Consider the following 17626-nt stretch of genomic DNA (forward strand, 5'->3'; position numbering starts at 1 on the left):
ATTTTCGGTAATGAAAGAGCAGAGGCGCTAAAATACGATTGTAGACAACACATATAGTGAGTTAATTGTGATCATAAAGTAATTAATTAAAAATGAGATTAAGAATTAACATCTATTACCTCTCTTGGAAAAAACTTTCGGATTTTCTACGTGATTTTTTGGTAGTAAACGAACTTGGATTTACCCACTAATATGTAAAAAAAGACAAATGGTGCGATGCATATTAATTACTATAATCGTATAAGATTCATAGAATTAATAAGTGTTATGATTACTAATAAATATTTAATTAAAAACGGTTTGTTATTAGTAACATTTTTTGCATTAAGCAAGAATACTTACAGGCAATAATTATAAGACAACTATAACTATATCTAATCAACCGTAACTAATATTTTAGTAATTCTGCTGGATAAGAGATAACAAAATCTCTAGATACATCAATCCTTATCAATACCATCATAATCAATGTAAAAAGTATGGTTCTTATACCTTGTGAGTTCCATCCGAACTTTCGCTATGAAGATGTAGACCACGTTTGCAATATATTTGTAATAATGAAACTGCTCTAGCATGATAATTACTGCGATATCTCCGATACCACTCGCCGGCCAAAATGTTATAGTAACGCTAAACAAATATTAAAATAAAAAATAATGACAGAAAAATCAGGACATTTAACACAAAATAGACTTTATAACGTTAATTACTGGCATAAAACAATTTCAATATAGCTAATCTGATATCATTACCGATTGCTCAAAATATTTATCGTATTTGGCATCCAGTGAAGGAAATATTCTTTGAAATCTTCCACGTTTATTATACTAATCGAGAGTGCGAGAATAAAGCGTTTCGATATCAGTTAATTGATTGTTTAATCGATTAATAATCTTAAGTAAAAAAGGAAAAATACCTCATCTTCAACTTCCATTAGAACTCTTATATCATCAGCAGTTAAGATATCTAAGATCGTACTTCGAGAATGCTTTAAAAAATAATATTTCATTGTCAGACTATAGTAATTAGTAATTTTAATTGAAGCATTATTTAAAATTGTTACGGTACCCCGTCTAAGTGTTTCTGAACATAAAATAAGTGCTTTGCTTTTTCATCGGCTGTTAATTGCCCGTAATGAAATCGTCGTTCAGTATTATTGGTTACGGCATTGTTTGAATTGGTTCGAAATGTTTTCTTATCAGGTACTGGGAAACAAGCTACATTTAGTAAATCACGGACCATTGCTCCTTTTATATCACGATCAAGTGTTGAATTTGAATGCAGACTTTGATAGGTGTACAAATGGTAGCGGGTTTATAAATAGAATATGGTAAGTGAAATGAATCATGAATATGTTATTAAGAGAACTAAATAAAGTTATCAGTACCTTGGGGAAATATTGACTTCAAGCAGCCATGGCTTCAATTTATCGTCTAATATGATATCGAATCCAAACAATTCGTGACAGGACCATTCTTTTTTTACATTAGCTTTGACTAGTGTATACATACTTGGCTCACAGCTAAGAGTATATGGATACGGTAATTAATAGAGTTTATTACTCAGTATTAAGTTCGTTTAAAATATGTTAAACGCATTAAAAGGCCTCAAATTCTATTAACAAGTCATTACCAAATGATTGTCTTGGTAACGATATCTTGGATAGCTTTCCAAATATTATCCGTATTAATGCCTCCTTTCTTCATGAAATCCCATAAGGCTTTAAGACTCCTAAATGCGATTTTATTGATTATAAAGTTATTAGACATGAAAAATTGAAAATTTATTTATAGAAGTCATTTTACTGTACCATTTGTGGCCTTGGCAAATATCAGCATCGTCATTTTGAGTAAAATCTTGGTTAAATTTATTAATACTGTAATTGGTGAGATGCATGAAACGATTGGATAAAAATTTCATCGAGGAAGAATATCTGATTGAAATAATTATGATATATCAAAGTTAAAATTTTTGATGCTCAAAAGTATTTATTAGTCGCAGTCAGTAGTCATTTGGACATAATTATATCAATCAAATAGGCGGTAGTCTTACTTTACTGTACAAAATCTGACTAGCCCATCGTCAAAGATGTAAATTCGCAATGGATCCACAGATGAAACATACGCGTAAACTCTTAAGTCAAATTTGCAGCCATTAATTAAATAAGGACGTGATAAATATCTGTAAATACAGTTTGTTATATTCATTTGATGTTAGTAATTGAATCAAAATTGGTACAATACAATTCGAGATTAAAATGACTTTTACATACTTTTGAACAAGAACAGGTTTCTTCTTAGGAATTTGAGCCCAACGATTAATTACTTTAATTCCGTTGCCACGAGCGGAGGCAGGCTTTAACGACATAACGATTTACAGTTATTATGCTTACGCCGCAGACATTCTTATTCTAGTATACAGTATATAAAATCAAATGTGATCATTTGGATACTTACCGGCTTTAATATCCACTTTTGTTTTCCACTATCGTCCCATATCTGCTTTAAGTGCTTCATATCTTGCGGTAAAACATAAGTTTGAGGAACAAAGCCAAACTCCTAATGATTTAAGGACGATTACATGGGAAAAAATATTTTATTAATTGTGATTATAAATTAATATTAGCTACCAATCGTTATAAGCATTGCACTATTCCTTAATTATTAGCTTTAACATACCGCTCTACCATTTGTTGCTTGCATCCGAAACATATTTCTCCACAACCTATCTTTTCTACCAATTTGAAAAGATCCTGGGTAGTGATTAACTTTTTGATACTCTTTAACAGTCTTAAACATTTCAGATTTCATATGTTTTCCCCAGTAGCCGAGCCATTCGTTTACACCTATGGTAAAGTTAGTTACAGAAAACATGAAAATTTATTGAGATAATTTAATAGAACACCGTAAATTAATACTAGCCTCTTTATATTTCTTATAATGTATAGATAAAGCTCTTACCTTTGGTTAATCTAAATCCGGATCGATGTATACATTGCTTTATAACGTTTGGTGTGATATTGCTAGATTTCCATTTTAAGTAACGTCTTGTTGCCCAAGGTAATTGTTCAGTTCGTTCTCCTTGTAAACAGAAATTAACAGTAGGCTGTAGGCCTTGAAATAAACTTGGTATAGTTGCTGGCACAATTTGGACAGTTTCGTTGTCTTTAAAGTAAGGTAATATTCAAGATACTCCGTTAGTAAAAAGCATCATTAACTTCAGTTGAAATTAAGTAAAATAATAAAACTTCAAAAACCGCATGGTATGTAATAAAGGGATGACTGATAGATTTTATCTAACATAGTAAATGAATTTGTATTAGGATACCTTCGTTTACATTGCTTTCTAAGGGTTTCGGGGTTTTTGTCTGGCGACCCACAAACTTCGCACTTCGAGAGTTATTATATTGACTAATTGATAATTGACTTAAGTTGTGGCTAAGCTTTCGATCTTCAACTGTAATTTCATCATCACCAACATCTTCATCATCATCGCTACTGCTATCATCATCATTACTGCTGTCTTCCTCATCATCTTCTGTTATAAATTAATATACATTATTTTTACAATAATAAGAGAAATTTAATAACAATCAAAACGCGAAATCATAAACATATTATTCAAATTCGATCATAGTTTCATAAATCACAGCATTGGTTCAACTACATACAGAAAGCAAATAAGGAAGAAGAATACACTCTCTATAACTCATCGAAATCAGATCAGTACCAATTCCATAAAAAAGATAATAACTTAAGATACCGTTACTTTGAGAAATCAAGCAAGCGGACTATGATGGTTTAGTTTGAAGGTTACTAGTTTAAATATCGGATAAATCAATAGCTATCAATGTATCTGTGAAAAACATGTACTATGTATTCTGCAAGGAACAAAAAATAATCGCATATGGTGATCCAGTAAATCACGATCAGTTTTTTTTACTCTATAAGGTGGATTTAAACAGCGATCAATTTAATGTCTAATGCTCGCGGTATAATTATAATCGATAGGACTATTTACTCGTATATTGATATACAAATGGTTCTGCATTGTATCAGGAACTATATCGATATGAAAAGGGATATATTAATTATTCTATACAGTCTCTCTACAATTTTTGATTTGTTTAATTCAAGCTTGGAGTTCTAAGTCGTTTAACAATGAACAACACGGTATTTATAGTAATGATATTATTTTATCCAGTCGTAGTGGAAAAAATGAAATTTCTTGAATATCTACTTGTATATATACCAGCTGATTGTAGTGGCGATGTATGAATCATTGGTTAGAAAAGATAATTATCATTGTCAGAGTAATTTAAGTGTATAATAATGATGGTAGTTACGTAAAGGATAAATGCCAGCAGATGATAAGGAAATTAATTGAATTAATATACCAGGTGTTAAAATATGAAGATTGAAATTGTGAAATGATGTATAATAACCTTCATCGCTGGATAATGATTGATTTTCGCTATCTTCGTCAGTATCTTCGTAAGAATCCTCGTCTTTATCATCACTGTCTTCATCACTTTCATCATCGCTTAGCTCATGAGTACCATGATATCGGTTCGGTGTTTGTGCTATATGACTAGTAGACAATATCGTTTACAGTCGATTAGCTGTAGCTTATGCATTATAGTATCAAGTGTCATGATTCAATTACAAGTCATATTTTTCTAACTACAATCAATTAAATGTATGCAAAAATGAATAGGCAATCATCATATATTGTTTCGACAAGATACCTATTTAAATTGTAATTGAAAGTTACTTACAGTAGTGTTATTGCAGTTTACGGTAATGGCTACTATTTTTTATAGACTATCGAATAAGCTAACAGAAACGAAGTAAACAGCTCAATTATGTTGTAGATAATCAATAGCAGTAATGGTAACAGTGAAACTTTGATATCGTACTGTATAAATTAATGTTCAATTTACTATTTGGATTCTTGAATATTCAATTTATATGAAAAGAAGATTGAAATTTTTATCGACAATTTAAAAAGCAGGAATAACTGAGATGCTATAGACTATCAGTCTTTTATTCGATATTAATTTAATTAAATTTGACTTTTATCAACCTTTTGGTGTAGAATAAATCTCCCGATTGTAAGATGGGTTCAATCTTTTTTCTGCTTGTCGTCATTGACGATTGGAAGACTTGATCATCTTTTCTTTGCCAGACGTTATTCTTGCTAGCAAACTGTTTGTACTTGTTGCTATATAAGCTCGTAGAAGAGACTGCTTCCATAATTATAATGGGTGTTACCAAGTAAATCTAATATCTTTGTAGAAAGTATTGCTACAATATCAAATAAAAAGCAAATTTCTTAATTGATCATCTATGAAGAGGAACGAATCGGTTTACTATTTACTTGGACTATCTATTCATCATCTACTGTCAAATAGACTCTAAAATTATGAAAAAAAACGAAGTTGACAAAATTAAGGCCTTAAAGCTTCAACTTACCTAGCTGTCTACTAAATTTATTTATACTTTCATTGCAGTCTACTGTACGTTGAGTTAAAATTTCTTCTGCAAGTACTGATTATTGGCAGCTAATAGAATTGATTACAACTTTTCGTTTTACCATAGGGGTAAGATGACCATCAATTGCAATCAACTTGAGATGTTGAATTCTTTCCAAAACTATCGATTAATTTTCCTTATTCCGTATGTAAAATTGTGTTCATTTATCTGCATCGAGTTCAAATGTATTTCATTCCTATTTATGCAGGCTACGTTGTGGATTACTCAATTTATCTATTCTCTCTAAACTGTTAATTTGCTAGTAGATTAAATTGATGAAGAAAAAACACTTGCTATTGAATATTAATGTTGTCCAGATGATTCTTCAATCTTAAACGTTATTTAAGCTGGTTGTATGAGGCTTGTTCTGCTCGATGTATAATTTAAGACCATGAGTAAAATAACAATGTATTTTGTTTGGTTGTCAATACAACATTCTTCTCTATAGTAGGATGAATTTAGTCCAGCGTAGAAAGAGTATAGTGTATCAATCGACAAGATATAGTCAATGAGTTCACCAATGCTTTATTACTTATATCATAATTGATTTTACGCGTATTATTCTTTACCTATCATTCCTGAACAAGGTATAGAATATAGTATTAAGGCAAAATATCAATAAATCATTAGTTGATACTGAATGCAAATGTAAACAGCTCAGTAGATTGCAAGCATCGTGAATAACAAGCCAACCAATCATATAGCAAAGTTTTATGTACCTTGTTGCTATGGTGATGTCCGGTATAACAACGGTAGCAAGCGCTTCCTCCAAGCTGGATGGGGGGGGGGGGTGGCTTTGACGTAGGAGCACTGCAAGATCAATATTATAATTATGGATATTTCTTCTATCCCAATAAAGTCTAGTGTAGTCGTTTAAGATAGGGTAGGAAAGAAAGAAACGCATTGAAGGTATTCATTTGCGAGAGACAGTTTTAATTACTTTGCGATAGTATCTCATAGAGATCCACTCAGGCGGTTGAAGCAGCGCTTAAATAATGTCACCCCTTACGGTGTTGATAGGCAGGTTAATGCGCATAGAACACTCGATCGAGATAAAACTACACACGCTTGTATACGCTTGAGTACAAGCGGGCTCGATAAGCCAGAGTGACATTATATTTGTTCCGGGCTACCCTTGTGCGGTATCGGCCAACTTTCGCTGGTCAATTTAACTCCACCGTCTAGCTACAAGCGTACAGTATACTGTACAGTACTATGCATTACTGCTGATATTGGCTAGCCAGCTGGCAAGCTTATTGAATACTTAAACCTTTAAAGATTTAACGTGAACGATCCTTTTCTGTCCCTTTCTCTTTTCTTCAGTAACATAGTGTAGAATACAATTTTGCTGATTGAAATCATCCAATTTCAACAACTTTGTAAACTGATATTTTGACCCGTACGATGGCTCACTATGACGCATCTACCCTAGTATGCGGTGTATAGTCACATAGTCAATAGAGGGTCAAAAATACAAAGCAAAACTTCATTGGTACACAGCTGTGGCTCCATTCTACTATAGATTTTCGACCTAAATGACATAAAGAACATTCTTTAGGCTTATGATGATGATTTCTGATTTCTCAAGGAAGAGGTGTTGTTATTTTAACGCGTGCTTAACTCCAAGTGAAATCAATGTCACCCATAAACGACCAATATCATTTTGCTAGCGATTTAAGCTAGCGGATTACTAGGTCTACACTACCATACAATCTATAGTATGGGTACTGGCTACAGTAGAATCATCATAGGGTGACATTTTTTTTGTACAGTGAGACGATCGCTTGACTGACGTCACGGAGTACCGTACAGTACTCGGAGCTCAGTAGAATTACTGTAGTAGCACGACTTGAAATACATCGCAACTGACTTTCCATAGTAAACCCTTGGACTGGAGACGATTTAACCTTGCTAGTTGGCAGAATCATGTCTTCCCATCACAACAGTTGAACTCTTTCCGTTCAAAAAGTTGAATCCAACGACATCCATTCTATATTAAAGTCGTCATGTATCAGACTTATTTAGATTTATAATTATCGCATACTTTGAGCCAAATCGATTGACGATAATGGAAAATTCCAAGGAAGAAAATCTACCTGATGTTACTGAATCGAACAACTCGCCAAAGCAAAATGAGCCATATCAGGAAGAAGAAGTGGATCCAAGAGTACAGGTACCCATTGCATACATGATCGTAGCATAGACTGTATCGTGTTGTAATTGATATTTTAATCAGTCATAGCACGAGCAAAGTACTTGATAGCTAGGCTTCTACTATTCGACTTGGCCTGAGCAATAATACATAAGCCTAAATGAACTGCGTTATCGAGTATATTAGTGGCTTAGCATGGCTTAAGTCAAAAGAAATGGAGTTTTACCTTTTCTCTACATTTTCATAGTGTATTAGCCTGTGCTAAGGCAATCTTGATATCCAATTCAAGTGAAGTTGATTTAGGATTAGCCTTCATTTCTACGCTAGAATGCCAACAGTAAATGATGTTGATATCTGTCGATTACAACAATAGATAAGACATCTTGTAGACAAGCTCGATTGATTTATAAAGAATAAAAATCGATCTGAAAGTCAGTACTAAAGACGACTGTAATAGCGAGATTTTCTACTGTTATGAGAAACGTAAAAGTGATCTATCGTTGCTAGACCTGACAGTCTTTGCAACATGGAAGTTCTAATACAATTCATCATTTTGATTACGATCTTTTAGAAATTCTTAGAAATACTCAATGTCAAGGCTGTTGAAATTAACGATCTTGAAAAGAAAATTGAAGTAAGTAGAAAAGACATCAATTAGGTATATCGGTATAATAGACAATGATGGATATTTCATACAGTTCAAACGTTTTGCCATCAAAAATTAATGTATAGCATCAGGCTCGATACGATTGTTATAATATTAGGAATGAACGCCTACTGCACTACTTTAACTTAGTATTGTTTTGTAGAAATTGGAAGTAAATTGGAGACGTTTATCAATGTCAATATTACAGTGCTAGACGAGTCAGTTTTGTATGTTCAATTTATTTATTCAAGCTGTGGATTAAATCCATCTTCTCTAGTTATAAGCTCCAATAATTATATAGTTAGACGATGATCGTTGTGAAGAATCGATAGTGAACGCACCTATGACCACATTTTAAAATGGCTATCATACTGAACCATTATTCTTGTGTTGTACTTCTGTTTACGCGCAGAATAATTTGTAAAGTTGGATATAGTAGGATGCCTTATTACTAATTCTACAACGTTTTGTTTACTCTACTGTACTAGATCATCAAGAGTCTCTTATATTGTTACAATTTACGATTATATAAATACTAACACAGCAAGATCACAAGAATGCATAATACTATACAAATTCTAATGTAAGAGTACAATGCAATATACAGTATAACGAAATTGCCTCTTATAATGAATGACGCAACAGGCACAACGAGCAGCTTTCCAGCGTACACTTAATGAACTTGTTCCTCAACTTGAGGAGATCAAGAAAAAACGTGGTAAATATATCGCGATGGCTAGTCCATACTATAAAGCATTGGATTATCTTTACAAGGTTTGATCTTTCTATCATGTCATTATAACCAACGATCTATATAGGAGCTACAGGATATACCAAAGAAATTGCTTTAGTGTACGGTACACCACATGTCATGAAAACAGTATCAGACAGTATTCTACTTGCATGGACTGTAGTATTCCAGATTTTTACGCTTTGATAATTCCCATAGAATAGATAACTTAATACTAGTAAATACTTTTAATAAATATTCTACGTGAGTTTTATCGGCAATGAATAACATAAACTTTTATATTAATCCACTAAAGTGTCGTCGAAACTTACAAGCAAAGACACTACTATATCAACAAGCTAAATTAGACCACGAAGAAGCCAAACATAAGGTTTCTGCTGTAGAAGAAAGTTTTGAGGCTACTGGTGGACTGGAGATGACGGAATCAAAACAAGAGTCTTTAAATAGGGCTACAAACAAGGTAAAGATGATACCGGATGCTTTTGTTTCTATCCCACAAAATTATCATTTCCCGATTTATTCAAAAGATGTATTCTTGCATTGTAACTAATTTTTTAAAGGTCAATGACGCCGAACATAGAAAAGATCTTTTAGAAGCTGAACATAAAAAAGTAATCTTATCTTGTAGTGAGGCAGAAAATCGATGTCAGATTTTGAAAAAAAATCTAAAGAAAGCGACAAAAAAAGCAAAGTATGTCGCAGTTAGCTAACTTGTCTACGATATCTGTTTTTTCAAAAACTATAGCAGGTGTAGCCTTTGTGCCAAGTCGAAAATTCTTGAAAGCTGTATTTTAAAAATCTGTAAATTGCGCTTTATTTAGGCCTTTTTACGACTTGAAAGAAAAGTGTAATGCTTTACTCAATGAACATAAACGACAAATTGAAAAATACACTCGAGCCATAAAGTCGTGTAAAGAAGAGTATGCTGCCACTTTGCTTACCCTAGAACTGTTAAGTGAAAATATTCATGAGAGCCGCAGTAAATTAAATTTAGCCCAATTTAATGAAGACAATACCGAAAATGATCAATCAGCTAATGTCGGCAATTACATAGAGGATTTATCAAATCGTCTTGACAATGAATTTGAAATCTTTAACGATGAAGCATCTGTGAATAGCAGTACTCCTTCGCTAGCTAGTGATATAGAGCAGAATTGTAACATCGATGATGACCCTGAAAATGAGAATGTAGCTGATACTTCCGAAATAAATGACTCTACGTAGTATTCGCTACTTAAGCCTTTTTGTTGTTAAATAAGATAGATTGAAGATATCAAACCTTCTTACTGTATAATATGTTATGGTACTTCAGATTGAAAGCTCTCTTATACCACCATTAAGATTGTTACAAAATCTATTTTTGTATCGCCTATTATAGTATTGTACCAAGGTTTTTAGTGATTTTAAGCAAATATTGTAAACAAGCCGTCATTCTGACCTCGATAAGTTATGTTTCTGTGTTACCATTATAAATAATTGAAGACTATAATGTACTGATACATCAAGCATATGCGTACTCGTGTATTTGATCTCGATGCAGCCACTGTTTACAAATTTTTGTGTCATAACAAATATAATTGTTAAATCGAAGAAGACAAGTTTAGTTATAGCTATGATTCATGATTATGCTTTTATTGATAGGGTGTATAAAAATAATGGATGATTATGAATAATTGATATAGATTTATATCGTATCATTTATGACGTTGGATGCCCTGGATGTAATAAATTACGGCACATATTGTACTGTAGGTATTATCGGAATCAAAGAAAGCTGACTTTGCTCAACGTATTAAATTTTACAATACAAAATATTCTATTAACTTTGCTTCAGTGTCGTATATGCAGAAGTTAGCTATCGCTCCCGCGTAAAATTTTATATCGTGTAAACCAATCATTACAAATTGAAGATACATTGGAATAATTTATTATTTCAAAAAGTTTATGTTGGATGTATATTATATTATATCACAATTAATCTGAACTCATTATTATTGTCTGCGTCAAATTGATATTGCAATTGTTGAAATTAAATCGTGTTGTAATCCATTAGTGTGCTAATACTGTAGTACGGTTTAACTCTAAAGCGAATATTCATTACAACAACTATTGTATGATGGAATAAAAATAAGGTCTATTCCAATTGATGATTAATTATCTTATTGTTTCGTTTTATCCTAGAAGTAGCGTTTTCAACAGATGTAGTCAGTCGGTCCAATTTACTGTTTTGAATATCAGATTCTGTGCCTAAACAAGTAGCTATATCTTTAATTTCACCTAGTAAGTTACCAAGTACACGAGCTTCTCCTCTCTGGTCCGAGCTCTAAAGCAATATACAATAAAGGTTTACGTTTGCTCATCATATAACATGAGGAAAGGAATGACAGAAACAACCGAAAAGGCACGCGCTAGCAATAAAGACTGATTACTACAACACAGAATTATTCGTAAGCGAAAAATCTGTGGAAATAGAATGCTGGTAGCAACAGTATCGTAAGCAATGATGAGCACATCAAAAAAGATAATTAATGTAGTTTTTTGCAAATTATCAACACCTCTTTAAAGGTACAGTAAGGGAATAATTAAAGTATCATTAAAGCTACTGAACTTTTATTAATAGTAAATTTAAAATTTGTATGCAATATTGTATAAGCACTACGGTATAAAGTATTGATTATCATTAAAATGAATAAATCTTGATGTGGATCACTGAATTACAAATGATTAGCCTTAACTCAGATATAGTCCATTTAGTATACGGATATATCCAAATTAATCTCTTCTATACATCAGTAAAATTGCAGTATGTGTAATAGAAGTACGCCTACGAGTACTGTAGGTGGACATCCCACAGTATTTTAGATCATGTAGAAAGTAGGGTGCTCGTACACAATAAAAGTCAAATCATCAGAAATGGATATGGCTATTAGAAAATTATAAAAAGTATTTCTATTAACACGTTAGTGAATCATTCTACCCAAGGTAAATTACTCATACACTTTCTATTGTAACTACATCATTAGATATAGTATCCATCGATGCAATCTATATTAACGAAATCTACGCGTACAGTACAACGTTGAAAGCTGTTCCTAGCAGCTCGTTCCATCATAACCTTGCATGAATTACAGTATAATTAAAATATAATCTTTACAATATTGAATTATATACTCACCGACAAGACTTGTTGGTTGTGAATACCTTGTAGAAAACTCGAGTTGACAAGGTTTTCACGAATCGGAATCGATGGTGATTTTTTACGAATATTGGCTACGATATTTGGCATATGCGCAGACATCAACTCAGCTTCAACTAATTCATCATTCGATACGTGCAATGAAAAGATTAATCTCCATAAATTAATACGTTGTATGTTATCTAGTTGTGAAAAGAGTATTTCAACCGTTTTGCTCGCAGTTTTATCTAGATCTATAATGATTCTGTCTTGTAGAATACTTGAAACACCTTTACAATACATCTGATTATTGTCACTCTTGTAAAGAACAGCAATTTGGACGCAGTTAGATAACCGTTTGGTGTTGTCTTCAGTTACAATCCTGTCCTGCCTCGATCGTATAGGAAGCCAGGTAAAATATTCCAAGATCCTTTCAGAAATGGTAATTTTACTATGAACTTGGTCCGATTTGACACTCATTTGATCAATTTGTTCTCCTTGTTTTTCTAGTAGTTGTGCAGAAATATTCATATTATCACGTATTTCTTGTACAGTAGATAAGATTGCTCGACTGTCATGACCAACGTCATTATCGTCAGTTAATGTCGATTGGATTTTTTCTTCAAAAAAATGCAGAATAACATTCAACACCTGATGAAAGTTATCGAAAGATCCAAACCATAATTTTCTACCATGATTACATTGAACACATATGACTGGGAATATAAAATACGAGAAACTATGATGGATAGAAGATATCTGATTGAAATCGATGCCACTTTCATCCAGCCTGTCAGTTTGTTGTTGTGGCTGCCAGAGTAAAGAATCGATGTTAATCGTTAATAGAATCTTGAACCATTTCTTATTTGAAGTATTATAGTAACAACCGTTGACCTGTATAACTTGCTTTTCCATCTTGCATGTTGTGTGCAATCAGAAAGATTCGATTCTATACTATTGGAATCCTGCGGCTTGGCCTTCATTACCAGTGGCCCAAGATTGCAAGATGATGATCGGAATCGAATCCACCATGATGAAAACAGTTGAAATGACAACAGACTTCTGTACGTCTGTCTATCTATGACGCACATCACTTTAAGCCCAGTGTACACTGTACAGTACATAATGATGTCACCGACAGTCATCCACTTCCTAGACTCCAGTATGATATTTCCAATGTTCAACTATGACATTGTTTTTGCTCACACTTTACAATAACATACCGTATTGTTTACTAGTACAGTTAGAGTATGGGCCCAAGGGCAGCCATTGCAGTTGCAGCTCAAGAAAGCCAACATGAATCATGCTTGGATTGATAGACCATAATCCAGCTTAAACTTTTTCGACTCCAAATTAGGACTAATAATTTAATTAACTAATACAGTAAGCAACTACTATGATGTCTCTCCTTTACTGCGTACGTAATCCTTGATTACGGTAAGTGTTTACCGTAGTCAAAACACGATGCGAACATGATACGATTTTGACGCAGCTTACGAAAAGCGATCGAGGAAAGCAAAGTATGAAAGGTGGCCTAGAGTTAAAGAAGGACAGTTGTCGTAATACAAGAGCGCTTATGAATCACATAATCTAGCTCCAAGAAGCCAAGCTGGGACTACCTCTAGTAGTAATATATTGTATATGTTATATAACCAACTAATGACAGTGGCAAACTCTCAGGAGTCGCTGATGGAAGCACAGACTTTGGAGAATTTCCTCTTAGAAGTCCCTACGACATAAGATGAGCGCTGTGATAACATAAGAAAAGTGATCCCATATGCGTATAATATAATATAATATATGAACTATTAAGGGGGCCGAGCGAGTTGAAGGATATTCGCAGTTGTTGCGCACAAGAAAGCGCTCATCAATTATAATATGATCTGGCTTTAAGGCTTGAGCCAAACTGGAGCTACCACTAGTAAATTAAGTTAATCAATATTGATCCCAAGTTTCTCTTTTAGTACTGCAGTTAGTCCCGATAAAAGGGTTTATCGTAGTCATATAATATGATAGAAGAGCTTTGACGATTCAAGAAAAGACATCATATAGTAAATAAGCTACTGTATAAGGGAAGCCGAAAGTTTGAAGAGCTGTAACGTCAGCTCAAATCGTTGGCAAAGTAATGTTACTGTTTCAGCTTTTCGCCGCGATTTTCTGCTTATTTTACTATATTATAAACAAATTTCTAGAGAGCATTGCAGAGATATCGCCGGCCGTGCGTGGCATCGGAAACTGCTAATTACTATTACTTTTGAAGTACAGTAGTGATCGTATTTAGAGCTATGGGAAAATATCGTTCTACGGCCTTACAAATGGACAAGTCACTTACTGCAGTGTTATAAACATTGCAATCTTCCATGGACAGTGCACTAGAAGAAAACCGCATCCTTCTAGTGGTCCATAAATCTGCTTTTGTTATAGGATGAGGCAATATAAATAGCATGCTAAAATAAAAGAGGTAGAAAATTCTGATCAGTTTTATCTTATAAGGAACTGTTTATTTTTAAAACTCTTTTCCCAGCAAATACTACTGAATCAGCTGAATAGGAAGTTGATATACATATGTACATATAGTTGACAGAAACTAATACTAATGTGAATACTGCTAGAGGGACTACTCAAGAAGAGAAACTACGAAAGAGGAACGGGACATACAGTAACTATTTTGGAAAGCACCGATTTTAAGAACACTATATAGTACTGTATTGTGACCATACTCAGTTTCGAGTGATCTTGTCAACTAAAACTACTTGCAATTCCTCGCAGCCCGCAGTATTATTTTTGTTATTCTTTAGCTTTAATCCTTTTTTATAGCTAACTGATTTAATTGGATATTGCAATGGATTAAGTGAATGAAGTTATTTTCCCTACATTCTTCACTCACTTGCGACCTAGAAATGGTTGAGCATTGATATTACAGTGCGCAGTATTGAGATTTTTTCTTTGTGTAACGACACCTTTTCACTTTGCAGGAGTGATGGCCGGAATTAGAGAGGATGATGGATTAATATTTGCACAATAAAAGTGCATCACTTTACGAATTTAGGCGACTATTAATGAGAGCCTTACTATGAAAAGGGTTGAAAACATTTTACTGATACCTGTAGATGCTGATCAGAGAGATATTTTATCATGGTAAAAGGCAGCCCTCCAGCCTCTACGGTTAGAACAACCGATCATGAAACTCCTCCAGCATAAAATGACAGCATTTAACGGTGATACTGTTTAGGAACTTTGGTATTTTAATTTAACTTACTGTAAATAAAAGAAGTGCCCATCTACAGTACTGTCGTTTGTGCTACCATCGAGGTGCGAAAGGAAATCCTCCAACCCCTATGGCTAATACAGCAATTTACAAGACGAGTCTGCGCCAGGAAATTTATAGAGTTGGAATTTTTTTATACCTACTACCGTTTATGGTTATCCATCATTTCCTTATTTACTACAGAAACAGTAGTGGATTAGTAAATATACAATAGTATTAGAAGTAATATTAAAATCGGCTTAATTTAGTTTATACTTACATACAGGTATACTGTACTGACAGCTGGCTGACAGTGACATACTGAAATACTGTAAAGCCAACCATCACGATTAGGGTGGTAGCTAAAATGAAATATGGTATAGTGCAGATACATAAATGATAAAATCAATTGCACGTTGCATAAATTAAACCCTGTCCTGGTGCAATATATCATAACTAGAACAATTAATTAATATTGTATTTTTTTATGCCAGCCACCTACCTTGACAACTGCTCGCTCATATACCGTAGCAACAACACTATCGTACCTTTACTGGCTTGCCAAGATTGGCTGATTGTATCTTTGTGGTGACCTTCGTATCTTTATGCGTATTCATCAGATATAATATTTTGAAAAAATTCGATCCTTTTATGGCCAGGACAAATCCTCGTAATACTGTTTCAAGCACACATCACGATGAGGTTAATGCCAATTCAAATAAAGTCTTGATGCCGGTTTCTGATCATGGCCCCAATTCACCTGCAGTTTCGTACTGGGGCCGATTTACGTTATTCAATCAATTTAGGCTTTTGGAAAATTTTAATTTATTGCGATGCTTATCCGTAATCGAGGTGAAATTCAATCGCCACACTTATAGAAGTGTTGATGAATTAATACTAGTTCAAAGGCAACCTTTACATGAAGAAAACAAGATTGTTATGCCTGTGTTGCCTAATCAGCAAGCAATTCAAGAGCAGAGTATGTGCAATGCCATTACAGATCATGAGAATACATATCCAGTTGGACAAGAAGAGAATGATCAAGTGAATCGAATGAACGCGAATAGTGAACGAAAAGGAACTGTGCTGGATAAATCGGCTCAATCTGCAGACTTACCATTATCATTCAATTCGATGATAGATGATAATCGAGATTGGCCTTATTTGACCGACGAATGTACTTGCATGTTACTTCGAATTCCACTACATCAAAGAAATAAAAGTGGAGCCACTTATCACTCTAGATATTGCCCTTACAATAGAAACATTCGCAAAAACACTGAACGCAAATTAACCGTTCGAACCTATCTTAAATCTGCACTTAGGTTTATATGTATGATTACTTCAACGAGTATCTTGTTGGCAATGCTGTTTTACATCTTGGTCATCCTTTGCTACCTGAGTGAGCAAGGTGAGTCTATGACTGTATGCTATCATTGATAATGAATTCATATATAATCTTAGTAACTTTTGACCAATGCAAAGTTTTTTGGTGCACGTTCTCTACAGATTTATATGATGGCAGAGATGATGTCAACGTTGTCTTACCTTCAATTGTTGCAATAATTTGTGGTATGTGCAGTTTCAATTCTATTTAAAAATTCATTGCTTAGCCTAGGCAATGTTGCAATGATCAATTTTCGATATAATACATAATATAGTATACTTGCTAGATGATTTCGTGATTTTTATAATAGTGCACATACTTTACCCACTTGTGTACTTGCTGTAGTCAATTTCCATCCATTTATTTATTACTGATTGATCTGGTAGACATTATTGGATATTCTGGGTCTGCTGCCCTGGCAAGCCTATTTGTCTGTATTGGATGTTTATTCCTATGGATCATTTCAGGCAACGACAGGTCTTTACTTACCATTGAATCACGCAACTATCATCCTTTCTTGCTATCTTGTTAATATATGACATCTCAGTAGAATATCTACGATAGGACTAGGTGGTTTACAATAGCATTAGGTTATAAATAAATATGCTACTTGATAGTAATGAAGATCGACAAAGTACTTTATCCAGTCATGTCAAAACATTTGATAGGGCACTGGATGACGAGCCATAGACTGCTAGACCAGTGCTGTTTCTTGCAGCCCATGGACGAATTAA

At 33.7% G+C, this 17626-nt stretch overlaps 4 protein-coding genes across 4 annotated transcripts; 2 read left to right on the plus strand and 2 right to left on the minus strand.

Annotated features, from left to right (window-relative positions):
* Positions 1–486: 486 nt before the first annotated feature.
* TRIADDRAFT_22586 (uncharacterized protein) lies at positions 487–3063 on the minus strand (the record flags this gene model as incomplete). Its single annotated transcript, XM_002111249.1, has 12 exons — positions 487–630; positions 753–827; positions 917–977; positions 1064–1285; positions 1388–1522; positions 1633–1731; positions 1811–1933; positions 2053–2181; positions 2273–2355; positions 2457–2558; positions 2679–2845; positions 2961–3063. Coding segments are annotated over 12 exons (1443 nt in total), but the record flags the coding sequence as incomplete, so codon positions are not given.
* A 4539-nt stretch (positions 3064–7602) lies between these two features.
* TRIADDRAFT_55099 (uncharacterized protein) lies at positions 7603–10307 on the plus strand (the record flags this gene model as incomplete). The annotated part of the gene is made up of 6 exons (XM_002110714.1): positions 7603–7707; positions 8258–8320; positions 8978–9106; positions 9379–9543; positions 9644–9774; positions 9905–10307. 6 exons carry the CDS (start codon positions 7603–7605, stop codon positions 10305–10307), a joined length of 996 nt encoding a protein of 331 aa, XP_002110750.1.
* A 910-nt stretch (positions 10308–11217) lies between these two features.
* TRIADDRAFT_55100 (uncharacterized protein) lies at positions 11218–13173 on the minus strand (the record flags this gene model as incomplete). The annotated part of the gene is made up of 2 exons (XM_002111250.1): positions 11218–11406; positions 12259–13173. 2 exons carry the CDS (start codon positions 13171–13173, stop codon positions 11218–11220), a joined length of 1104 nt encoding a protein of 367 aa, XP_002111286.1.
* Positions 13174–16156: 2983 nt separating this feature from the next.
* On the plus strand, positions 16157–17424 carry TRIADDRAFT_55101 (uncharacterized protein; the record flags this gene model as incomplete). The annotated part of the gene is made up of 3 exons (XM_002110715.1): positions 16157–16916; positions 16970–17077; positions 17279–17424. The coding sequence occupies 3 exons, from the start codon at positions 16157–16159 to the stop codon at positions 17422–17424; spliced, it is 1014 nt and encodes a 337-aa protein (XP_002110751.1).
* Positions 17425–17626: the final 202 nt, after the last annotated feature.

Source organism: Trichoplax adhaerens, genomic scaffold (assembly GCF_000150275.1).
Source record: "Trichoplax adhaerens TRIADscaffold_3 genomic scaffold, whole genome shotgun sequence".
NCBI lineage: Eukaryota > Metazoa > Placozoa > Uniplacotomia > Trichoplacea > Trichoplacidae > Trichoplax > Trichoplax adhaerens.